The sequence below is a fragment of the Bidens hawaiensis genome, unplaced genomic scaffold (assembly GCF_021521415.1).
Source record: "Bidens hawaiensis isolate Kalapana, Puna unplaced genomic scaffold, B.hawaiensis_p1.1 tig00004105_1, whole genome shotgun sequence".
NCBI lineage: Eukaryota > Viridiplantae > Streptophyta > Magnoliopsida > Asterales > Asteraceae > Bidens > Bidens hawaiensis.
The window spans coordinates 350200-377087 of NW_027491242.1; the positions used below are offsets into that span (position 1 = coordinate 350200).

The window sequence follows — 26888 nt, forward strand, 5'->3', positions numbered from 1 at the left end:
TTGGAGCAATTTGGGACAAACGAAGTGGAATGAAACTATGAGAGCAACTGGAGATATGTATAAGCGATAGAAGTTCGTATATGGTGGGGCATGCCTAGCACAGTGGCAATAAAACGAAGCTACAACCACTTGTACTATCAGCTTGAATATTGGTCCGTCTAGCACAGTAACAAAATGAGTGTATGGAATAGGCATATAAACGAAATGAACCAACACGAACAACGAACACGAACACTTAATCGGACAAACATATGTGTTCATGTTTGTTTGTTTTTAAAATGAACATATCTGTGTTCATTTATAGACGTTCTTTTAAAATCTAAATGAACATTTCGCGAACACAAATAAACATAGATGAATACATTAAATAGATGATTAATTAAAAAATCAAAAACAACGTCAAAATAAGTTGTTTAAAAGTACACGTATACATGATTCACGGACATAAATGAACGAGCATACACGACCATAATTAACATAAATGAAGTAATGCACATAATCAAAAATAAATGAATGATAATGTATTTGTCAAATAAAGAGTTAGGCGAGAGAAAGAGTTCCGACAATCTCCCAAAACCCTTGTTACATAAAGATACCAAATTCCTACTGAGAGTCACACCCGACCGTGTTTGGCTCAAATTTAAATAAGAGATTGAAATGTAATGTTAAATCACTATTTTAAATTTCAATATTTTTCAATGTAATGATTTAGTTTGACGTACATAGTTAATTATACCAATAATATAATTCATTATTTAGTTATTTACAAGATTTCAATCTGATTGACAATTCCAATTTGATTTTTTCTTCTTATAAATAAACCCATATTTGAATCATAAACTGTCTTTATTTGCGACTTATATGAGAGATATGAGGGATGACCCTTACTACCACCAACTTATATGGGAGATATGAGGGATGACCCTGGCTTGCCAGGGTTCGAGTCCTGATCTCACCCGGTTTTACCGGCTCCTCGCTGTCGTGCCGTTTGGCGGGCGTGGTGGTCGGGTTTTATCCGGTGAATCCCTCAACAGGTGGACCGCTAGGGGCTCCGTCCGTCCAGACTAGTGGCCGGCTCGGGCTACCTTTAGCCAATAGGAGCCGCGTACAGGGTACCCGGCGTTACTTAATTGGCCGTTAAAAAAAAAAAAGAATCATAAACTGTCTTTATTTACGACTTATGAGTTATGAATATGACAATTAATTACATTTAATAATAATAATAATAATAAGTATGAAAATTCTGTTATCATTATTAATGCTTGACTTTCCACATGTGTTCCAAAGTAACGTTGCTTTTCGATGATGACGATGTGAATGTGACCATTTACTACTTTCATATCGTACGCAATTACTTTGTCCCTAATTAACTCTATTATCATAATTCATAACAATTAATGGTTGATAATTTGATATGATATACCTCTTTCGTAAATATATAAGATCGTTTGTTTTACATGTAAAATGATAAATTCGGCTGGATATATGGTCAAGATTTAGATGAAACTGGATACGAGAATGATTTTAATTTCTTCATAGGTTAGGATTCAAGGATAATATCAGGTTATTACAACCTGATTATCCAAAAACCTATAAGAGTGCAAAAGAGTTGAGCCGGCCGCAAGCTTTTCGAGATCAGATCGATAATAAGTTTGAACGAGTTAATTAGCTTTTTTGAGCTTGAGCCGAGCTTTAGCCTCACATGAAGTTCGTTTAGTTTAGTTATTGAGCCTTAGCTTGAGTCTTGTATGAGAAGCTCAGTTACCAAATGAGTGTTTTTTTTTTCCACATTTTTGGAACTTTTATGTATTAATTTCACATTGCATAGTCAAGCTCAAGCCAAGCTATGAATTGTTTAATGTTTCTCTCAAAATTCACATAAATAATGAAAAACGTACAAAATGATAAATAATAATAATAATAATAATAAATGATTCGAGCACAAGTTTGAAAAAAATGACTCACGAGCCAAACTCAAACTTTAAAAACAAAGTTTGAAACAACCCGAGCTAGGGGCATGCAAGAAACCGAAAAACCGATCCGAAAAATCTAAACCGAAAAAACCGAACCTTAACAAAAACCGACGGTTTGGTTTTGCATGTAAAAAAACCGAACTGAACCGAATTCCTAAATTTTTGTTTTTTTTTATATTTTATATTAAGTAATTTATAAGAATTTAATAAACATGTAACTCAAATATTTTTTGATCAAATGTATAATAGTCTATTATTTTACAATTAACAAAATTATTTATATCTAAATTCATTATTTTTTCGGCCTAAACTTTTTTAATCTTAGATGGCAGAAACCGAAAAGGCCGAAACCAAAACCAAACGGTTTCAAAATCCTCAAAAACCAAAGTTTTGGTTTTCGGTCTAGGTTTAGTCAAAAACCACACGACACACACCCCTAACCCGAGCTTTCGCTCGTTTAAGGTACTATATTTACATGAACTCCTACAAAGTTTAGACCATACGTAGTTAAAACTTTCCACACTTATGCATTTTGTGACACGTGACCGTAAAATCATCATTTCAGTTTTTGTAAAAAAACTCATAATCGAATCACGACAAGACTCCTTGCGTCACTCCGCCGTCGCACGAGTCCAAAACGCGGTCGTTAAAGCCTTTACACACAATAATAATAAATCTCAGTTAGAGTTTGTAGGAGCATATTAATATCACCGAACACACTCCCATCTCGCACGTCCGATTCATTATTTGTACGTATCATCTCAATCAATATGCTCTTCTATATACAATTCTGTTTTCACTTTGTTAATATTTTCAATTATGTATTCAGTTTTATTAATTAATTAATTTTATCATCACAATTACTTGATCCACTGTTTGTGCTCGTTTTCACATGTTAGTTAATAATTTTTATAAATACGTGTTCGTGTAAAAACGAGCACGTATTTTATAATTTGTGCTCGTTTTTTAAAATATTTAGAAAACGAGCACAAACGAGAACACGTAGCTTAACTATGTAATTTTATAATATTTTTAAAAATAATTAAACATGTATTAGACTTCAATTGGTTTCTCGATTATGATTGTTCATTTATGTTCGTTGATATTTGTTTATTTATGTTAGTTTCTGTTTGTTTGTTTACGTTCGTTTATGTTCATGAACTGTTTGTTTAGAATGTTAATAGACGAACATGATGTTTCGTTTGTTCGTGAACATTCGTTTGTGCTCATTTTTATATGTTCGTTTAACTATGAAATTTTATAATTTTTAAAAATAATTATTAATGTATTAGACTTCAATTGATATTTGTTTATTTATGTTCGTTTATGTTCTTTTTTGTGGTTTATGTTCATGAACTGTTCGTTTAGAATGTTACCAAACGAACATAAGCGAACACGAACATGTTCATTTTTCTTGATGAACGAACATGAACAAGAAAGTATGTTCGTTTAATTGTTCGTGTTTGTGTTCAGCTAAAGTAAAATGAACGAACACGAACATAATCATGTAACATGTGTTATGTTATTAGCACTGATTTATGTTCTATTTGCAGGAAAAAATGGTATCAATGTCTCAAACAAGTCCATCACATGTCATTCATGCCGGGATTTCGCAACATAAATCCGGTTACACTTCATCAATTTTTAGTGGATCACACAACACAAATGCATCTAGACACAATATGACCTTTGCATTTCCAAGGGACTCCTTAAAGACTACCTTAAATATGCATATAGATGCCACTGGTGTAAAGTTCAGCAGGGGCAAAAGGGTAATTGTGGCTGCAAGTCCTCCAACAGATGATGCATCAGTTTCTGCAGAGCCACTTACAAAAGAAGACCTTGTTGGATACCTTGCTTCCGGCTGCAAACCTAAGGAGAACTGGAGGTTCGATTTTATTCGTTTTTTTGCAGTTTAAACATATTTTTGACAGGGCTGTAAACGAACCGAACTGAACAGAACACGGCCTTGTGGATAGTGGTCCGTTTAGCTATTATTGGACAAGCGAACGGTTCACGAACACCTGACTGAATGTAATTTTTTGGTTGTGCTCGTTCATTAAGGAAACAAACTTGTTCATGAACGGTTCACGGACACAAATGTACACAAAACATGTTTTATTTATTTGGCTAACTGAGAATTGTGTCAACTTTTTTTTTTCGTGTTTTTTTTTTGACAATCATATTCATATGCTAATGCACATATAAATTAATCGCGCAACACTCGTATATTTTTTGTTTCATAATTAATAATTTTGCTTAAATATATGTGATAAGATTAGAAAAGTTATTAAAAAAGTATAGAAAAAAAACCCTTTAATGAACAAAGTCACAAACATTAACGAAGATAAGCGGACATAAACAAATGTAAATGAGCATGGCCTCTGTGTGTGTTCGTTTAATTTAGTTGATTTCACGAAATTCCTTGTTCAAGTTCGTTCATTTATTAAACTAACGAACATAAACGAACTTTCCACCAAACTTTCGTTTTGTTTAAAGTCCTATTTTTAATCTTACCTTATATTGTTATGTATGATACATTTTGATTAATCTTCACTGATAAAACAGAATAGGAACTGAGCATGAAAAATTCGGTTTTGATCTTAAAACGTTGCGCCCTATGACGTATGAACAAATTGCTCATCTGCTAAATGCCATTTCCGAGAGATTTGATTGGGAAAAAATCATGGAAGGGGATAACATAATAGGACTTAAACAGGTAATTTGCATAATCTTTTGTACTTTTTGATGCTTTTAATCATATTTCAAACACTTTATATAACTTTATTTAGGGAAAGCAAAGTATATCTTTGGAACCTGGTGGTCAGTTTGAACTTAGCGGCGCGCCTCTTGAAACTCTGCATCAAACGTGTGCAGAAGTTAATTCACATCTTTACCAGGTTTGTTAATTGTAATCTCTGTTAAACATGTAACTAATATGTAATCTTTATATGAAGATTTTTGTATTTCGTTATTATTTGCAGGTTAAAGCTGTTGCTGAAGAGATGGGAATTGGGTTTATAGGAATCGGTTTCCAGCCGAAATGGGAACGGAAAGATATACCTATAATGCCCAAGGTAAAAAAAAAAATAAAAATTTATTTTTTTGATAATTAGTAAAAATGAAATATGTTAACATTATATGTTGGCTCAGGGAAGATATGAGATTATGAGGAATTACATGCCTAAAGTCGGTTCTCTTGGACTTGACATGATGTTCAGGACGTGTACCGTTCAGGTGAGCTCTTTTGATTCAGAATACGTGTTTAGTCAACGGTCGATGGTCGATGGTCAAAGTTTGGTCTTTTATATTTGACAGGTTAATCTGGATTTTTCTTCTGAAGCTGACATGATAAGAAAATTTCGGGCTGGTCTTGCTTTACAACCTGTGAGTATATTTTGAACCGTTTGCTTATGAATGGGTGAATTCTGATCATGCATCTTGTAACGGGTCAAACTAAAATTGAGTAAATTGTTTTATCAAAATGAATCAGATTGCTACAGCATTGTTTGCTAATTCACCATTTACAGAAGGAAAACCAAATGGTTATCTCAGCATGAGGAGGTAAATATTTAATATTACTTATATCTATTTAATAATATTTCAAGATAAAGTAACTAGGGGTGTGAACAAGCCGAGCTTGACAAGGCTAGAGGTTGGCTTGTTTTGACTTGCTCGAGTTCGGCTCGTGGGTCGTTTTTTCAAGCTCGGGCTCGGTTTGGGCTGATCTTGTTTATTATTTGTTAACTTATTGATATACATTTTTTAATTATTTTTATATATTAAGAAAAAAACTTTATAACGAGCCTAAACTCGGCTCAAGCTCGTGTAGCACCTTAAACAAGCCAAAGCTCGGCTCGAACTTGGCTTTGCAGTTTAAAATTAATAAATAAATAGAAGTCCAGAAGAGGTCAATCTTAAAAACACACAAGGCTCATTAAGCCTCGACGAGCCTAAAAGAGCTTCCCATACAAAGCTTGAGCTCAGGCTCGATAACTAAATGAGCTTTGTTTGAGGCTCGGACTCAACAAAGCTCGGCTTGTTTCAAGCTATTTATTGATCCGATCTCAAGTAGCTCGTTAGCAGCTCAGCTCTTTTGCACCCCTATAGTGACTGCTATATTCTTTTATCAGCCAAATTTGGACAGACACCGATAACAATCGTGCTGGAATGCTTCCTTTTGTTTTTGATGATTCTTTTGGGTAAGCCAAATATTTTATTTTATTTACACATCCACGAACGTTTATACTTCATATTAATACATTGTCTGTTTGATGGTATTAGGTTTGAGCAATATGTTGAATATGCTCTTGATGTCCCTATGTATTTTGTCTACCGAAAGAAAAAGTATATCGATTGTGCTGGATTGTCCTTCAGGGTTTGACTCTATTCCTAATAGTCAGTTAAGTTATGTGCTTAAGTTATCTGTGAGAATAACTGTCGTAACTTACAGGACTTCCTAGCAGGAAAACTTGCTCCAATTCCGGGAGAATATCCAACTTTGAATGATTGGGAAAATCACCTCACAACAATATTTCCTGAGGTATATTACTCGACTACTCGAGAACACGATAAAAGTAGATTTCTTTTTTAAAATTATAATTCTGGTTATTTTTTATTCAGGTTAGACTTAAAAGGTATTTGGAAATGAGGGGTGCGGATGGAGGGCCATGGAGAAGGTTATGTGCGTTGCCCGCATTTTGGGTAGGTTAATTTGTTTTATTTTTAATAATTATTCATATAGGTAGGGGTGTAAACGAGCCGATACGAGCCCGAGCTTGACTAGGTTAAAGCTCGGACCGTTTCGAGGTCTTTTTCCAAAGCTTGAGCTCGGTCGCGAGTTGTTTTTTCAAACTCGGGCTCGGCTCATTTATTATTATTATTAATTAATTTGGTACATTTTTAATTATTTTTATATAGCTTTAGAAAAACTTTAAATTAGCCTAAGCTTGGCTCGAGCTCGTGTAGTACCTTAAATGAGCCATAGCTCGGCTCGAGCTCAACTTAAAAATACACAAGGCTTGAGCTCGGGCTCGATAACTAAATGAGCTTTATTTGAGGCTCGGGCTTGCTCGGCTCGTTTCGAGCTTTTTATCGATCCTAGCTCGAGCAGCTCGGCTCGTTTGCACCCCTACATGGCTACTTAAAAGGTGTTCTTTTTACCTTTTAGCTCTCAATCTCTCATTGTGGTAGAACTAACTACAGGTGGGCATATTGTATGATGATATTTCTCTGCAAAATGTTTTGGACATGATAGCCGATTGGACCGAAGGCGAAAGACAGATGCTGAGAAATAAGGTAATATTATTATGAACATATAAAAAGTATGTTATTCTCGTTATACAACTAAAAGTATCTTAACTTTTTTGTGGATTAATGTTTTTCAGGTTCCTGTAACCGGTTTGAAAACACCGTTTCGTGATGGATTGGTGAAACATGTGGCGGAAGAAGTTTTGCAGTTCGCCAAGGTGATTATGACACTTATATTGATTAATACTACTCGTGTTTGTGATTAGTGCATTATTAATCCTATTTATAATTTTTTTTAATTCAGGATGGGCTGGAGAGAAGAGGATATAAAGAAACAGGGTTTTTAAATGAAGTGGCAGAGGTTGTTAGAACAGGTGAATTATGCTTCTTATTTCTCGTATATTTTTTATAAAAAGATTTTTTAATAAATAAATATCTTAAAAACCACTATAAAAACTATTTTGACACGATAAATTGATCTTATAAGCATGGAAAACCTGGCTGTCAGTTGAATGCTCAAAACGGGCCGGGACAATACAGGAACCAAATGAGTTCAGATAAAATGACCTGTTGTCTTGTTTGAGTAAACCCAAGTTGACCCGTTGTTTAATACGAGTTGACCCAAATGAACCCATATAAAAATGTACACTTTGGGCAACTTTCGAACCCCTTGACCCGTTAGCTCGTCCATTCGACCCCTTCGTGGGAAATAAGTTAGTGATATTAATCATTAACTTGTCAAGTGACAAGTCGACTATTGTACTCATAAACGGGTCGAATTTGTCGTTTATTACCTGCAGGTTTAACACCAGCAGAGAAGATATTGGATTTGTACCATGGGAAATGGGGTCAAACTGTGGACCCTGTATTTGAGGAACTACTCTACTAAGATTATGGTCAACTTATGGTCAATATTTTCCGTATGTATATTTTCGCATTCGATATTTGTAAATTGTTTTCAACACTTTATAAACTATTAAACTGCAGAATGTTGTTTTGTAGGAATAAGCTGTGTGCTGCATATATGAAGTGTGATTAGTGCTTGGTGTGATCACTAATGCAGCAACAATATACATAAAGTGACCAGTTTAAGACTTCCGAGGTTGACTTTGCTCCCACGATCGTAGGATCATCTGTACAACCGTGGATTAACTTTAAACGATATGTATTTGTGTGTTTTTTTCTTTGAAAGCAAAACACCCGTTTGAATTTGATATTAAATAAGGTTTATTTATATATAGTGAATCTTGCGCTTTTTCCCCATGGCGGGTCCATCTTTAGCTTCCAACCGCCTTTCTCTCTCCCGTTCTTTATGTCTTTCTTCCCGAATCTTCGCTCTTTGGACCCGCTCTTCTCTCTCATCTTTCGTCTCGTGATTATTTCTTTCAGACCGTGCTTTTTGAGCCAACGCATGTAACTCTTGCTCTTTCTTTTCTTTTTCTCTCAGCATCATCTCTAACACTTTGGACCTGATACAAAGATCTTCGCGGGCATATCGTTCAGCTACATATAAAACTTCCGCAAACTGCGCAAACCCGTCATTAACTTGAACTTGTTCAAGCCCCCTGCCCGCACCATCTGCAGCAGTAGCTAAGCGTTTATCGAGTGGGATCGTGTACCCTTGAGGGTTTTTCCAGTTGGAAACGCAAGGCGGGACCTTCCAATCTTTTTGGTCTTGAACCGGGGAGTGCATGACTGGCATAGGTGGGGACCGGTTGCCTCCAGGGACGCGCTTGTGTTTAAACTTGGGAGGGTCTAACGGGTCAACAGGCGTTTCCACCATCCTAACCATTCGTTGCATTGCGCCTGCACCCGAGTGTGTATATTTTATAAACTTTGAAGAATGTTGAGATTGGTTTAGCATAATGTTAACAAGAGCTTTAGTTGTTTCTAGTTTGGTTTTCTCATACATGAGGGCAAACCCCGATAAAAAATGTTACATCTTTTGTCCTTTAGGCCTAACCCCGTTAAAAAATCTTATTAAGTTGTGTCATGTGCTTTGCACATGAGGGGGCAAACCAGTCAATTTACCTATTATTTTAAAAAACCATTTTAATAATTAAGTATAAATAGTAATATCTTAAATATATATAAACGAAACCTCCCGATTTTTTCTCAAGCCATCAGATTGCAGTATTTGTAAATGGTGTTTATGTTAAGTTGTAAATAGGCTTCTGTTAGGTTCCGATTTACCGGAATATGCTAATGGATTTTGATTTGGGTTTCATTTTGGTCGGACGACATTGGTGGTGGCAATGTTGGTGGATGTGAGAGAGAGAGAATGGTGTATGGTGGTTCCGGTGCCAGTGTTGGTGGCTTGCTGGAAAAGACGGTGGTGGTGGCTCGCCGGAGGTGAAGCCATGGTGGCAGTGGATGAATTCATAGGGCCAGCTCTGGTGTTTGTTTGCAGGTAGGTTGGAAGAAGGGGTATAATAAAGAAGAAGATGATGAGTCTAGTAGAGAGAAAGGGTTTGGGATAAAACTAAAATGTTTTTTTAATAGGGTAAAATTACAGTTTTACCCCCACATGAGCAGCATATGACACAACTTAACGAGATTTTTTAATGGGGTTAGGCCTAAAGAACGAAAGGTGTAACATTTTTAAACGCAAAGGACAATAATCATCAATTTGGAAGATAAATAACCACCAGTAAAATTTGGGGTAAACATAAAAGATAATTTATGTAATTCTGTCAATATATTATAGATAGATAATAGATATAGATACAAGGTAAGGGCTTAAAATTTATATTATTATACCGTTTTTACATCAATCAACTAGTTTTTAAAATTTTGAAAACTTTTTTAAACGAGATTTAGTTTTCCAAATTTTATAAACCTTATAGATTTTTTAAAATTTTGTTTAATAATATACTTAAAAACTAATTCGTACGTCTTAAAAGTTTTAAGAATTAAGCTGTTAAGTTTATGAATAACAACTCTATTTTATCATAATAAATAATTTGTGATGACGTGGGTACCTTACGGCTAGAGGTGACAAACGGGCTTGGGTCAGAATGAGTTATGGTCAGAACAGGTCAATTAATATTTTTTTTGTTTTGGTTTGGGTAAGAAGTGTTTGGGTCGCAACGGGTTTCGATATTTTTTTTACGAGGATAACGTCACAACATAGGAATCCCAATTAAAAAGGCTAATAAGTTATAAATTGATAAATATAAACGATCCCAAACACCCCCTTATGTTTGCAAAAATATGACTCTTAATTCGGTATCTGTTTTAGACACGATATGACTTGTTAATCAAAAAAGTGTGCTAAGTGTTTTTAACCCGATGAGAAAACCCAAAACCCAACGGATAATTACCCGATTAAAACCCGACGGGTTTGAGACTGTCTTTCATAATCTAGCATGGGTTTGAGAATATTTAAACCCAATTCATTATTAAACGCGTTATTTCTAACCTATTAAACACGTAAAAACACGAATCGACGAGACAAATAAGAAACACCAAAGGCTTCCGTGTCGGACTTGGTTGATTCTCATTAGCTATCACCATCGTATGCATAATAAAAGCCTCTTGTTTTTTTCTTTTTGCTGCTGCACACCAAGTGTTTGTAGAAATGCCTGAGAGACAACCCTTGTCAAATTTTAATTGATCTTTCTTGGGTCAAGATTTTGATTTGGGCTTCTTCACCAAGGACCCACTTACCTTACAAAATTTGTTTGTTTGTTTAGTTTCTTGTGTTCACTTTTACCTGCAAATCACTAGCTTCTAATAAAAGGTATATGCTTACCTTTTGAACCTTTTGAGTTAGTTTTATGTTGAGAATCTGCAATTTGCATATGGGAAAGGCATAATTAACTGTAGGGGTGTGCACGGTTTGGTTCGGGTTGGGTCGGTTTTGAGCTAAAAACCAAACCAGTAACCGAAAGTTTGGATTTTGAAAACTGTTCGGTTTCGGGTTTTCGGTTTGGGTTCAGTTTGCCATTTGAGCTTGAAAATTTAGGGCTGGTTTTCTTTTTGCCCATAATATGAATTTCGGCCTAAATCATTCGAATTTTTGAGTTTTTGAACACCATTTGGGTTCAGTTTGGTTTTGGTTTTGTCGGTTTTCCGTTTGAGCATGAAAAATTTTGGCTGAAAAAAGAAATTGGCCTAAAATAATGAATTTGCTCATGAATTATTTTGGAAAAACTAATAACTGATTAATATATATTTTGTCTAAAGTATTTGAGCTATATATTCATTTAATATTTATGAATTATAAAATAATTAAAGAAAATCTATAAATTTGGTCCGGTTATGTTTTTTCCGTTTTTATTACATGCAAAACCAAAACGAACCGGAAGTTTTGTTTTACACAAACACAAAACCAAACTGTTGGTTTTTGCATCGGTTTGATTTATTTGGATTTTTCGGTTTCATGCACCCCTACTAGTTGGTTTTGTTGTTTCTGTTTTTTCTTAGAATGGATAAAGATTTTAAGTATGAAAAATTCCATCTTTTGTAATACTTGAACATAATTTCTGTCTTGTCTTATAAAGTTTTGAGCTTTATAAAGTTTTGAGGGAAATGTGAGTTTTAAATTATAAAGTTTTGAGCTTTAAAAGAATTCATGTTAATCACTAATCTCTTAATAATGGCTTGATAGATGAGATTTGTGAAGCCACTCAACTTATACCAAGACTTGCTGAAGCTGCGTGCAGTGGACCGAGGCCGGTTTCTTGGTTTGGATGTCGGTGACAAATATGTTGGTCTCGCGGTTTCAGATTTTGACAACAAAGTTGCTTCACCGTTAAGGTATAAACTTGTTGCAAATGCACAAGCATTAATAGAATATGGTTGAGATAATATTGGTTGTTTTTATTTGCTGCAGTGTTCTAGTTAGGAGGAAAAACAATATCGGTCTGATGGCTCTTGATTTTGAACAACTGGTTAGTTTTACTTTTACAACAGTCTATTCGTTTGTATATATAAAACGAGCTTAGAACCTGTTTACGACATGGGGTGTAAAATATCAATACATAAAACTTAAAGTTTTTATATACATTATATAAATGGAAAATGTATTCCATATACTAACGATTTAAAATAAATCAAAAATATGTAAAAGATTTCAAAAATACATTATTATTTAATGTAATGTGACAAAAGTTACATAAGTAGATTCCAAAGTTTAAAATAAGGGATAATTTATAAAATTGTGTTTTATTAGTATAATTAGTATTTTCTTATAAAATATATCATTATTTATTAATAGTCAGTATAGATAAGATATGTTAATCTTTGTTTTTTGTGTGTAGATATCAAAACTGTCTCTGTCTGCGTTTGTTGTCGGGTACCCATATGAATACATGCAAAAGAACAGCGAAAACGTAAGTTTTATTTCATTTTTGTAACTTCACCTTCTCATTTACTCAATTTAAACTACATGATCTCATTATTTATACATCTTCATTTTTATCAGGCTACTCAAGTGAAAGTGTTTGTAGATGACCTTAGTAAAACCGGGAAACTTGTAGACGTTAAGTATACTTTGTGGAACGAGTGCTACACGACAAAGGTGTGTGTATCTTTTTACGCAAAATGTTTGACTATAAGGTTCTGATGTGGTTAAGTTGGTAACAGAATGTGGAGTTATTGTTGAAGCCATTGAATTTGTATCCGGTGGAAGCGAAAACAAGTAGTGACAAATTTGCAGCTGTAGCAATACTGCAGGTATTTCTTTTGTTATTGTCTTTAGGGGTTTAAATGAGCCGAGTCGAGTCCTAGCTCGACTAGGCTCGAGCTTGACTCGTTAAAATATAGAGCTTGGGCTCCATTTTTAAAACTTGAGCTCGGCTCGTGAATAGTTTTTCAAGCTCGAGCTCGACTCGGACTTGGCTCGTTTACTGTTTATTAGTTAAATTATATATATATATATATATATTATTTCTGTATATTCTTTTAATTATTAGTTTATAACGTAATATATAATATTTAGTTATTTTTATCATAATTTTATATATAGCAGTAACTAAATAAAAAGTATATAAGCAAAAGGCCTGTTTAGGCTCGTGCGGCTGCTCGAGTTCAATAACTAAAGCCCGGGCTTGTTAATTAAATAAGCTTATTTTTTAGACTCAAGTTGGGCTCGGGTATGTTTATTAAACAAGCTTATTTTTAGGATTGAGCTCATTTAAGCTCGGCTCGATTCGAGCTTTTTTGCTAGCCGATCTCGAATAGCTTCTGACTGGCTTGGCTCGTTTACACCCTTAATTGCCTTTATTATCTTATTTAACACGTTAATTATTCGTAAAATTTAAGTCTTATTTTTATGGTGTTTCGCAGGCGTATTTGGATTTTGTGAACAGGTATGCTGTGACTGAACAAAGCCAATGAACATCAAGACCTTAGTTTAGGGCCATAAGTTATGTGGCTTGGTTTTGAATATTTAGGTGATTTATCATTTTATATTTAGTCTTTCGAGTTTCGACTTAATTTGATACTTATCAGCGATATTCAATGTAATACTTTACGCTTAGTATTTCAAAATTTCAAAAATTATAATAATGCGATTGAGAAAACCCGGGGGAATTCAATTGTAACGCAATTAATAAATTGCGTAAGTTGGTGACAGCTCATGATTTACTTATCAAATAAAGTATCAAGAAAAAGTCTTCAAACAGAACGAAAATTGTATTCGACTTGAGTTTCTCACCGATACATGTGAGTAAGTGATTTGTACCTTTCGAGTTATTCGTTCCTCGCCATTAAGCAAATGATTACAGAATATGCACCTTATGGAGAAGAAGAAAAAAACAAGCTAATGATTTTCTTTCAACACATTTCAACATGTATCCATTTGACTATTTTAATGTGTGCACCGTGACTGTATGATGATCACAAAGTCGTGTTTTGATGGCGTACACGTACACATACATCACCACGAGCCACATAAGAGCCGCCGCTATAGGTTTTTGTGGTAGTTTTGCATCAAATGCAGAGATCACTCGTCTTAAAATAACAATAAATAACAACCTATAGCAAAAGATGATCAATATCCTAAAAACAAAATTCATGTGATTGCAAAAGCTTGAAAATTGAACAACATAAATACTAAAAGTCAAATGACTATAATATTAAAATGAGTCTAATAATAATAATATCCTTAGTGAAAGTGGAAATTTGTGTGATTATGAAAGAAACATCTCAAAAACACTTACTAATATGGTTTAACATCAACAGTGAAGCTATACTCTTGGTCACACCCCATGTAAGAATCACACATCAAATACAAGCTCAACATTTTCTTCCCAACTTCACTTGGAGCACTAATATTATCAACTCTCACCCTTAACTTGCTCTGCAAGTTAACCCTCTTAATCGCAAGCACCGCGTTACTTTCAGTATCCCCGACAACAAGCCACCACCCCTCTTCTTTACTCTTCGGGTACCTCGGCCCATCCACGGGCCCCACTTCGGTCCCATCCCGTTCAAGTGTCACCATCAAACTAAAATCATCCGTGGCCCGAATACTTTCACTATTCACCACTTCATATGACATGTCAATGTTGGGATAACGGTTGCAAAACTTTGCGATATCCATTAACTTAAGATCCGACATTTGTAACAACTGTCTTTCGTTATCTTCCATTTCGACTAAATCAAAAACCGTCTTCACACTTCTCCCCGGGTTTGCTTCACATCGTTCGGCTAACTCTTTAGTGAAATGAGGCAGTTGTAACAGAACCGAGTCTCGTTCCCACATTCCTTGTGTCAGCATTTGGCTAACTTCCATTGCAAGAAGAGCTAAACTAAGCGACCCGTTACTCGAAACAACGTCAACCAGAGCTTGAACCAACTTACCAGCAGTTAAGACCACTTCTTTCTGGTCAAACCCGAGACTCCCACCTACCAACTGTCTTGAAAAATGAGCTTGTAGCAGCGCGCTAGCCTTGACATGCGGGTCCGTGTAGTTCGGGTTTTCAAACGAAAATCGTTGATGGTTGATTAACCTCCGGATTAAAACCTCTTCACCAGGTCGAACTGCAAGTGTCTCATATTCGGATGCTGTAGCTAAAATCTCCAAAATACCCTTCAGTTTTGTGTTACTGGTAATCGAAGAACTAAACCGTTCGATTGTCGTGTAACTGATGTAATAATATGAAGCAATCATACCAAGATTATCAGGTGAAATGTTAAAATCATCCTGGATCAAAACACATTTGCTCGATTCCAAATCAGTTAACGTCTTCTCCACTAGTTCGGAAAAATGATCCGATAAATGCCTGTGACTTACACCTTGCAGGTTGTAATAGTTAGGGTTTTGGGTTAGTCTACGGTACATAAACGTCCATGTCAGATAATCAACGGCTTCTTGTTTGTTTACAATCGCCTCAGTAACTACCTCAGCATTGAGAGTATCATGTAAGTGATGCTGCAAATGGCTTTCAACTGGAAACCCTGTAACGAAGAACTTTATGCAGTATGCTCTACACAGGCCGCCACAAAAGATAACACATTTCCCATCACTATCGTCAAGTGGTCGGCCCGTGCGACCCATCATTCGAAGAAGATCGGTGAATGAGTAATCGGTGTTATCATAATATTGTGTTCCCATAACAACCACCAAGTGTGCACGAAGAGAGACCGCCCAACACATTGCAGTGCTAACTACACACACTCGAATGCAGCCCGTTTCAAACAGTGTCTTAACTATATCTTGGTCAATGGTGGTCAAACCCTCGTGTAGATACCCGACCCCGTGTTTCAAAGTCTCCTTCAACGTGGGCTCCTGGATTCGGTCGATAAACGGGCCCACCTTGTTTTCAGATTGAATATTACTTTCAGCAATCGAGTATGTCATCAGATCGACAGCTGTCAGGCGGGTGTGTTTCCTTGTGGGAACAAACACAATGGCGGGCTCTTTATTCTTAGTGTGTTGTATGATTGCATTGTAAGTCGGTTTGCTCAATGATTGCATTAGGGTATCAAAACTAGCATGTTTGTACAATGGCAGGTTTTGAATATGAGTCTTGAGTGGAACGGGTCGAACAGATGGCGGGAAATTGAAAATACCGCGTGACGTGGCACCCATCCATTCGCCCAAATCGTTAGCGTTTGCAAGTGAAGTCGATAACGCGATGATCCGTGTATTATGACCCAGACTTGCAATGTACCTCATCCTGGACACAATAATCTCCAAGACATGACCATTTTGCCCTCCAACCAAATGCAAATCATCAACAATAAAAAGACTTACTTGTTGAACATGTTTTCTTTGCTTCCAACGACGCGATAACGCGTCCCACTTATCTGGAGTGCTGATTATCACCTGCCCATTTTCAAGTAACTTCAAATCGGTTGTTGTTTCCCCGGTCAACACACAAACGGTCAACCCGAGCCCGTCTCCAAATTTCTTTTCCCACTCGTTATATCTTTCCTTAGCAAGTGCTTCAACGGGTGCAATATACACGGCCCGCATGACATCACCAGGCCCTTTCTGATGGTGTCTTAAAACCGAAAACTCAGCACATATAGTTTTCCCCCATCCAGCTGATGAAGCAACTAACACATTGTCATCAGTGTTATACAGCACATCGAAAACTTGAGTTTGAACGGGGTTAAAGTGTTCGAATTCTTGATAAAGAGATTCATACAACGGGTTTCTCAAAGCGGTTACAGGGAGTGGCTGCAACTCTAGTAATTTGGTTGGTGGTGGGTACTTTTCAGGTAAGATTAAGTGACGAAACGAAACGGGTAAAACCGATAACGACCCGATCCATCTGTCAGAAACAACCTTAATATAGTACTGAGGTGGCAATGGTTCGTATAACGGTAGAACGAGCTTTAAAGCGCGGTCTTTATCGATATACTGTTTTTTCAGCAAGAAATACTGGTGATGAAGAATGTTTTCCCCATCATTATCTTCTACAATCACCCAAAACGGTTCAACATAGCCATGGATCTTGTCATCCCACTGAAAATCTGGAGTGATAGTGAGTTCAACTGTTAACATGCTTTGGGTGACTGGTTGAATATGTGCTGCAAGGTTAAGCTTCGGGACCTGGTGAATGTATTTATGAAGCACTCTTCCCAAATGCGGGCCACGAACGAGCTCTCCTAGCTCGTGTGATGACAGGTCATAATATCTTTCCCATGCTAAATCTTTTTTCTCCAGTTTTATTAATATATCATTTTTTAAACCATCAAATTGGCGTAGTGGAGTTTGTACACCCCAAATCCTCTTATTTATCATTTTGCACAAGTTTAAAGCTTTCTCGGTTAACTCGGCCCAGCCTCTGTTTAACACAATCTCAAAAAGAGCACGCATCAGACGTCCCGCACTCTGCAAAACCAAAAAAAAAACTTAATTAATAAAATATGTAATGTGCAACCATAAATGGTAAGTGAATATATCATGGAAAATCCAAAGGGTTATTTGGATAAAATACCAAGTTACTGACACTTTTGTCCTGTTTTAGTCATCGTGTGTTTTTTTGTGTATTTGAGTCATTAAGAGATTGACTTTAGTCATGTTTGGGTGATTTTAAGGGATTTTACAAATGACCCCATAATGGCCCAAACCTTGGCTTAACAAAGGCGCAGTGAAGGCGCTAGCCTCACGTGTGTGGGGCACCTGATAAACTAGATAACATTTTCTACCGTTAAACACCTAAAACTAAGATAATAATGTAATACACAATTTAATAACATAAAAAGATGAATCATTCATGTGTGAGATTTTTTTATGTATTATCGGTATGTCCACTAGTACACTCAAAGCTCAGGCGCATTTCTTTATTTCTATGTTAGGCCTTCCGAACTAGGTGGGTCGGGTCACAGGTTAAAACGGGTTTGGGTCGATTCAGCTTCAGAGCAAAATGAGTTTGGATCAAATCGGGCTCTTCTAAAGAAGCATTATTTCGGATTGGGTCAAAACGGGTTCCGGCCAAAAAAGTATCAAAAAATATACTACTAAAACATAACTAAAGTTAGAATGCATTGGTACTTTATGAAGAAAAAACAAATGCAAAGGAAGTTAATGAATAAGTAGAGCTTAAAGTATAAAACCAACCTGAGTAATGAAGACCATGTCAGAAGTCAAAGAGTGTCCTTCAATGTGTAGCTGAGAAATATACGCTTGAAGTAAGACATTGATCTTTGCACTCGGTTCTTCAAAGCTTTCCTTGATGGGAATAGGAACACGATCCGCAAGCTTTACAAGTTCCATTTTTTCATCCCGTCTTACTGTCACATGTTTGAACTCCTCACTGAGTGAAAACAGCCTGCAAAGATCTATTTCACTCATAGTAGGCTTCAAATTCTCAATGTAAGTGGTAATCGTTCCATGAGTTATGTAATAGTAACTTGCAATTCTACCCATATTGGTCTCCTGAAAATAACCACTTTTTCTATCATACTTCACCAAGTTGTTTCTTTCAAGTATAGTCGCAGCAGAATGTACCTGCAAGAAACAATAATAAAATCAGAAAAATATAATTACAACTTTTTATCAAACCAATAATCAAAAGCAGTTAAAAACTCACCAGATCAGCTCTCCTAGCCTCGAGTAATTGATCTGTCTGCAAAGCATCGGAAGATAAACCATAAAGTGCAGGGTTCCGCATCATACGAATGTACAGGTAAGTGTAACTAAGCCAATTGATGGCTTCTTTTGCATTTCTAACAGTTCCCATAACAATTTCTGCATTCAGTTGATCAGCCAACTTGGAAACAAACTGACTTTCAATTGGAAGCTGTTGATTCATTAAAGAAAGATAATACAACAGCTCACTATGTCCAGTTATAACAATCCCTTCACCACAAGTATCATACTGCGGTCTCCCTGCACGACCCAACATCTGCATAACATCGAGTGGACTAAGTTCAGTCCATGCTCCTTTTTCTGGATTATAAACCTGTGTTCCTTTGATAATCACAGTATGAGCTGGCAAGTTCACACCCCATGCCAGAGTGGCAGTTGAAACCAGTACTTGAATGTGTCCAGAAGCAAATAAATCTTCAACTAATTGACGGTCAGCCCGAGTCATTCCAGCATTATGAATTGCAAAACCATAAGGCAAAAGACCCTTAAGATCATTGCTTTTCACAAGATCCGTATGTTCATGAAGAATCTCGCGGCTTGCACGGTCTTTTAAAAAGATCCCTAATTTGTCATTAGCAAGAGCCGTGTCTTTAATTGCACATGCAGTCTTTACCGTGTCTTTCCTTGAATGCACAAATATAAGCACCTGATGCTTTCCCGCCACACCGATGACCTTCTCATAACAAATATCATTCATCAACTGAAACCTCTGCAATGGCTTCTTCACTGTGATTCCTATATACTGCTGAGCAAGCGGGCACGGTCTATAACTATTATCAAAATAAAATAAACCTTTCTTTAAATCAACTCGCAGAAACAATGCCACGTCATCATAGTTCGGAAGCGTGGCAGATAATCCAACCAACCGAATATGTTCCTTTGTCGTCTCAATTTGCCTAACGGTCCTCGCAACAATAGCTTCAAGAACAGGTCCTCTGTTATCATGCAAGAGATGTACTTCATCGATAATTATAAGCTTCACGAGTTGAGTATAAGTCCGGTCTCCTGACTTCCTAGTAACAATATCCCATTTCTCCGGCGTAGTTACTATAATTTGTGTTTCCTCAATCTGTCGACTCGTTAACGACTGGTCCCCGCTCAACTCCATCACGGTAACACCATACGGCTTCAAACGTTCAGACAAATTCCCAACCACTTCAGTCACCAAAGCCTTCATCGGCGCCACATACACTATCTTATAATCACTATGATTAAACGACCCGTCTGCATTCATATGCAAACCAATCTGTTGAAGAATCGCAAGCATAGCAACATTCGTCTTCCCAGCTCCAGTAGGCGCACAAACCAAAACATTATCCGCTTTAAACAACGCAGTCTCGTAAACCTTACTCTGAACCCGGTTCAACTCACTCATCCCCTTGAACGCCATCTGCGCCCAACTCGGCATGCTCGAAACCTTCACAACCTTTTCATCCACGCCAACCGCTTTCCCTTTCAACGCAGGCACATGAACCTCTTCATACCCTTTATTATGAACCCTACACGACCCCAACGGAAGCTCACACTTATCATTCGTAATCAAAACACCACCTTTCCGAAACAAAACCTCACTCTCGAGATCAATCACCTTCCGTTGACCGTTTGACCAACTCGTCGTCTCCTCCTCAACATCTTCTTGCATAACATCAAGATCACTCCTTTCATAACCATCATAATCATAACCCTCTTCATCATCCTCAAACTCAACAGATACACCAACATTATCATTAACCACATTATCATTAATATTAATATTATTATCATCACCAGCATCCGTATAATCGGTTATCCGCTCGGAAACCAAAAGCATTTCATCGAACACTTGGCGTGAGACACCGAAACCGAACACGTTCTCAATCGCCTTAACCTTCTGATCAATCTCCAACTTATTACTCTTAAGAACTGCCAAAACCGCATCCGCAGCGGAACAAACAATACTATAAGCCTGACCACCTAAGTACTCTTGTTGAATCAAAGCAAGCATTAACTCATAAGCAGCTTCAGTCTGTTTAGACTTAGGCTGATAATTATTATTATTATTATTATTATTATTATTATTATTATTATTATTATTATTATTATTATTATTAAGACTAGTACTAACATCTTCTGTTAATGTTAATACACTAATGGCTTCTTCAACACGACGTCGTTTACTGTTAATATCATTATTATTAATATTATTAGGGTTTCCTCTGTAAGCACGATCACCGAAAGCTTTAGGATCGATTTTACCGTACAATGACTCACCTTCACCGGAACTTGACATTGTAATTGATGAATGTGGGTTTGGGAATTAGAGTTTTGATAATAATAATAATAATAATAATAATAATAATAATAATAATAATAAGAAGAAGAAGAAGACGACGACGACGTAGATATATATAAGAAGATTGTTTGCTTGCTGAACACGTATATATATATACGTGTGTATATACATATTAATATAACCGACGAACGAGTGTGACTTGCTCCACACGGAATGATGAATTATAAGATACGATTAATAATAAAGTGTATATTGGTCTTTATTAATCAAACTTTTATCGTCTTTTAACGTATTTGTTTCTAATGGTTCGTGACTAACAAGGTTCTAACGCCGTTAATTCCAGGTTTACCGGAAAAACGTTCTTGGCCAGAAAACTCACAATTTTTCCTAGGAAATCGTCCCGAACATCTTTGTAACTTTGTATCAGACCTTTATGAACATTTTTTCTAGTAAAAGCCTCAGTTATTGAGATCGCTGAAACCTTGGAACCATCGTCGGAATCGGTTGGTCGTGCTAGAGTTGTGGTGGTGGTGGTGTTTATGTGTTGTTTTCCGGAAAAAAATGTGACATTTCCGCCAAAAAAACGTTTTTTCCAGCGACATGTAACTAACGTCATTAAGATTCTGTTGGTCGTGAACCGTTAGGTACAAATACGTTAAAATTTGTGATCATCAGAAGCCAATTCATTAGCTGGGACTGACAGCGACCAAAAGACGATAGTTATGATTAATAAAAACCAATATAGCATAATAAAATAATCATATATTTTACAACGTGGGTGTATTTATATATATAAAAAAAAATTGACCTTTGGGTTTTTTTTGCTTAATTCCATAAATAACACATTCGAAACCAATCTTGACGATGAGTTTTGCATGTAGGACAATGAAAATCATTTGCTAATGAAAGGGTGACGAGTGGCACCATCTTCACGCTTAAATTCATAAGTCAACGATGAGATTTAAACAACCCAATTATAAATTAACATGTGGCTTCCTAACTTGACGATAAGACTGGTCTCAAATCTCATCTTAATAATTAGAATTAAGGCCACGTATAGTTGAAAGTTGAATCTCATCATGAAGATGAGATTGGGTTAGGCTATATTAGATTGGTCTCAAATCATAGTATTGAAAATAACATCAAATGTGAAAAGTTTTTCACATACCACTACTTGTGATCAAAAGGTGAAAAGTGCACTAGTTTTTTTGAAATCATTTAACATATAGGTGCTGTTTGTTTTTGCAGACATAAACTGTCTGCAAGCTGATTTCATCTGTTTTCATGTCTGCAACTGAAGATGTGGTCTGAAGATCTGCAAGCTGAAAATATAAGACTGTTTGTTTTTATAAGCTGATACTGTCTGCATAACTGTCAAACTTATCTCACAAGATAGAAGTCATTTATTCAAGTTACATCTAGTTTTTAGTCTTTGCTTTCCATGCCGATTTGGTTTTGGTGGGTGGTGGAAGGTGGTGGTGGTGGATGGTGGTAGTGGCGGCGGACGGTGGGTAGTGGCGGTGGATGGTGGTGGTGGACAATGGGTGGTGGTGATGGATGGTTTTGGTTGGTGGTGGACTGTGGTGGTGATGGATGGTGGTGGTGGTGGGTGATGGATGGTGGTGGTGGCGGTGATGGATGGTGGTGGTGGTGGCGGTGATGGATGGTGGTGGTGATGGATGGTGGGTGGTGGACGGTGGTGGTGATGGATGGTGGTGGTGGTGGCGGACGGTGGTGGTGATGGATGGTGGGTGGTGGACGGTGGTGGTGATGGATGGTGGGTGGTGGACGGTGGTGGTGGCGGTGATGGATGGTGGTGGTGGTGGCGGTGATGGATGGTGGTGGTGGTGGGTGATGGATGGTGGTGGTGGCGGTGATGGATGGTGGTGGTGGTGGCGGACGGTGGTGGTGATGGATGGTGGGTGGTGGACGGTGGTGGTGATGGATGGTGGGTGGTGGACGGTGGTGGTGGCGGTGGATGGTGGTGGACGGTGGCGGCGGGGTACGGGGGTGGTGGTGGCGGCGTACGGTGGGTGGTGGTGTTGGCGGACGGTGGTAGGAGCAGTGGATGAGAGGGTGGCTGCAAAGGGAGAAGAGTAGGGTTTTTTTGTGAAGATGTTTTAAGCAAGATTTCCTTGCTTTTCTTTTAAGATGAAAGAAGATAACTTCAGATCTGTTTTAAGAAAAAAAACAAACAGTCTTCAAGGGTAATGTCTGCGCGCCTGCAGACATTAGCTCCCTTGAAGATGTTTGAAGAAAAAACAAACACCCCCATAGTTAAATTAGTAATAAATTATAATAATTACATTATACAGTGCGAGTATTTTTCTATACGGGACGACCAACAAGAGGAATCTTCGGGTATGGATGCAGCACCCCAAGCCAGTTACGACCGACATGCCAATATAATAGTAATTAGATCACAAACATGATTACTTTGTCGGATTTACCGTGGATGAATCTGGTTTAAAATATGAAGTGATCGATGTTTACTCACAACCAAAACATAGTCGGATTCATAAATCAGTCACTAGGTTCGTTCAACAATCAAGTAATGACGAGATTACCACCGAAGAAATCATACACACTAAGAAAAGGAGATGGGAAGATCACACATTAGAGTCGGGATGAGAGAAAAAGATCAAACACACACGTCTATAATATTCGTTAACATCATTTGTTCGCCTCCGGTTCATTATATCATGAGACCTTTGAGTTTGTTGGGCCGTCTGAACTAGGCTAATTCGGGCTCGGGTCCGATTCATAACATAAATACAAAGAACAAAATATAAAAACCAGATAGAGGCCCAACAAACAAGAGAAGCCCAATATGCAATATATATATATATATATATATATATATATATATGAGAAACCAATTTAAAAAGGAAAATCCCAATAACGGGATTTTTAAATTAAAACATAATAAAGATATTTAAAATAAAAACATTATAATGTTTGGAATAGATACAAAATTTGATTCAATGCATTTGATAGGACAAAAGGTTCATCTCATTTTTGAAGTCTTGATTACTTCTCCATGTGATCCATAATAGTCGACGTAACGATAATATAAAAGTACGTCAGAGCGTAATGATTAGTAGACAGAAACAAATTAATTATTCTATAAAGTATCATAAAACTTGATTCGAGTATTTTGAAAGCCGTCGTATTTTTGGCAAGACTATCAATTTGGACAACTGAAATTAATTATCCAAAGTAGTTGTTGACTTGAAGATAATAATCAAAATATCATAAAACTTGATTAGAGTATATTGAAAACTATCGTATTTTTGGCAAAACTATCAATTTTGACGACTGAAATTAATTATCCAAAATAACTGCTGACTTGAAGATAATAATCAAAATATCTTAAACGTTGATTCGATTAAAAAAAAAGACCTGATTTATGGAAAAATTATCAATTTGGATAAATAAATTAATTATCCAAATAACTTCCGACATATTAGAACCAAAAGGAAAATTTGATTACAGCCTCGTTGGCCAGCAGCTAACTCACGAGTCAGTATATATGTAATTAATATAATCATGCTTGATTATACAACCATACGATGTATAAAAATTTTAGATATTATTATACTATATGATAAAACCTATGTGCTACACGAGGTTGAATAACTATAAAACCGTTTATTATCCGAATTTATATCCTATTACATACTTGGGGCAAAGTGGCTATTAAATGCCAACGGGAGTACATGGACAAGGGTGACCATGCGTGCGAGCTGTCTTGGTTTCACTTGTGGCTTAGTATAAAAACATCATGCACATATATACATAAATACATACGTACTGTGAACTTTACGAACTCGTATACTAATTTTATCCGTACTCGTGAAACTTGAAATTCACCAGGATAATTTTGACCCGTTAATTATACCAAACCTTTACACACTAACCATCATATACCACTAAAAGATGCATGAGTTGACTGTCTAAAACAATATGCTAAAAAAATAGTATCAACTAAAAAGATATTTTCTTAATAAATAATAATTATAGTTGACATATGAATGTTATGTTTATTAAATGACAAATATTATTCTCCTTTTATTTAATTATATAATGACTAAATTTATACTGTCATCACTTCACTTTTGTCTTCACCTCCTTCACTCTCCACCCCCAAACCAGCTTTCTCTTCATTTCAAAACCATGTTCTTGATCATGGGTTCTTTTGTAAGTTAAAAACCCCTTGTTTATATGTTTGATCATATGGGTATTCAAGATTAACACCAAAGTTTCAATCTTGCACCATAAAGATTCAGTTTTTACTTAACCCCTTTTGGTTTCTTGGGTTAAAATTTAAGTTTTAGCCTGTTAATTTACAAACCCTAGAAAAATCTTGATAAAGTTTGTAACTTTTTGATTAATTTGAGTTGGGTTTTGCTTAAAGTCTCTGTTTTAGTCTTTTTCTTGCTCAAATTTTGCTTGATTGTGAAAAAAGATTGTTAATTTTTGTGGTTGAGTGAATACATGGATGCTAGGGATGGAATGCCATCATTTTATCTCGGCCAAGGGGTTTTCGGGCCGGGTTCTGTTGTCGGGTCGGGTTCGAACCCTTCTAATATTCGAAAACTAGTGACCAGACCCTTATAATATCTGTGATGATAGGGACCAGACCCTTATAATATCTGTGATGTTAGGGAATCGAACCCTTCTAATATTCGAAAACTAGGGACCAGACCCTTATAATATATGTGATGATAGGGACCAGACCCTTATAATATCTGTGATGTTAGGGAATCGAACCCTTCTAATATTCGAAACTAGGGACCAGACCCTTATAATATCTGTGATGTTAGGGAATCGAACCCTTCTAATATTCGAAAACTAGGGACCAGACCCTTATAATATCTGTGAGGTTATAGGGCGAAAGGCTCTTTAAAACGTATGATTATGTATGTAAAGAAAGTATGAAGGTAAAAATGAAAGTAAAAGCACTTAAGTGTGTATGAAAGAAAGTTAGGAGGTTAAGTATGAAATGTAAAGAATGTATTGTATGATTATGTGATTAACTAGAACTCACTCAGCGTAGCTGACTTTTAGTATGCACGCAGGTGAGTAGGATGAGACAGCTGGCTTGAGCGGGGACACATGGCAGAAGAATAAGAGCCTGGCATCTGAAGACTTACGATGTTTTAATTTTAATGTTTTAACGTGAAAGACAAAGGATGTTTTGAGACAAGTTATGAAATATTGTAATGTTTTATGAAAGTTTTATATTCCGCATAAATGTTTTAATTAACTCTGATATTTAGAACTATGTTTATGAGTAAATCCAACACGAAAGTAGGGTTACCGGTAACGGGGCCTTACAATGGGTCGAACCACTGAATCGTAAATTCGGTCTTGGTGACCACCATACAATATTTTATGACCCTATGAAAGAATCGGATCGATAATTATGCCCAGACTCCACCCCGCGGACCGTTCAAAATTTTGCAGCTATTACCAAAGGGGTATGTTCACTGAACCGGAGAAAAAACCGAGTATGGGTCGAACCATTGAATCGGATCAGAAAATCAGTCTTAGTAACCACCATACAATATTTTATGACCCTACGAAAGAATCAGATAAAAAATTATGCACAAACGCCACCCCGCGGCCAGTTCGAAATTTTGCCGCTATTGCCAAAGGGGTATGTTAACTGAACTGGAGAAAAAACTGAGTATGGGTCGAACCAATGAATCGGATCAGAAATTCAGTCTTGGTGACCTCCATACAATATTTTATAACCCTACGAAAGAATCGGATCAATAATTTTGCCCGACGCCACCCCGCGGACCGTTCGAAATTTTGTCAGTATTGCCAAAGGGGT

At 36.6% G+C, this 26888-nt stretch overlaps 3 protein-coding genes and 1 pseudogene across 4 annotated transcripts; 2 read left to right on the forward strand and 2 right to left on the reverse strand.

The window, feature by feature from the left end:
* Positions 1-3508: 3508 nt before the first annotated feature.
* Positions 3509-8367, forward strand: LOC143625479 (glutamate--cysteine ligase, chloroplastic-like). Of its 2 annotated transcripts, none has more exons than XM_077095792.1 (16): positions 3509-3861; positions 4542-4692; positions 4766-4873; positions 4958-5050; positions 5127-5210; positions 5292-5360; positions 5467-5537; positions 6107-6175; positions 6258-6351; positions 6427-6516; positions 6597-6677; positions 7179-7271; positions 7361-7441; positions 7528-7597; positions 8024-8115; positions 8225-8367. In XM_077095792.1, the coding sequence occupies exons 1-15, from the start codon at positions 3512-3514 to the stop codon at positions 8110-8112; spliced, it is 1593 nt and encodes a 530-aa protein (XP_076951907.1). In that variant the 5' UTR covers positions 3509-3511; the 3' UTR covers positions 8113-8115; positions 8225-8367. The 2 variants fall into 2 exon arrangements, with proteins under 2 accessions (XP_076951907.1, XP_076951908.1); XM_077095793.1 differs by having other exon boundaries at positions 8024-8143; positions 8226-8305.
* An 87-nt stretch (positions 8368-8454) lies between these two features.
* Positions 8455-9135, reverse strand: LOC143625344 (SNW/SKI-interacting protein pseudogene; annotated as a pseudogene).
* A 1639-nt stretch (positions 9136-10774) lies between these two features.
* On the forward strand, positions 10775-13697 carry LOC143625480 (uncharacterized). The gene is made up of 7 exons (XM_077095795.1): positions 10775-10965; positions 11836-11984; positions 12061-12118; positions 12488-12559; positions 12652-12747; positions 12813-12902; positions 13515-13697. Exons 2-7 carry the CDS (start codon positions 11836-11838, stop codon positions 13563-13565), a joined length of 516 nt encoding a protein of 171 aa, XP_076951910.1. The 5' UTR covers positions 10775-10965; the 3' UTR covers positions 13566-13697.
* Positions 13698-14335: 638 nt separating this feature from the next.
* Positions 14336-20711, reverse strand: LOC143625481 (DExH-box ATP-dependent RNA helicase DExH12-like). Its single transcript, XM_077095796.1, has 3 exons — positions 18716-20711; positions 18244-18633; positions 14336-17514 (listed from the first exon to the last, which is right to left on the reverse strand). Exons 1-3 carry the CDS (start codon positions 20582-20584, stop codon positions 14389-14391), a joined length of 5385 nt encoding a protein of 1794 aa, XP_076951911.1. The 5' UTR covers positions 20585-20711; the 3' UTR covers positions 14336-14388.
* Positions 20712-26888: the final 6177 nt, after the last annotated feature.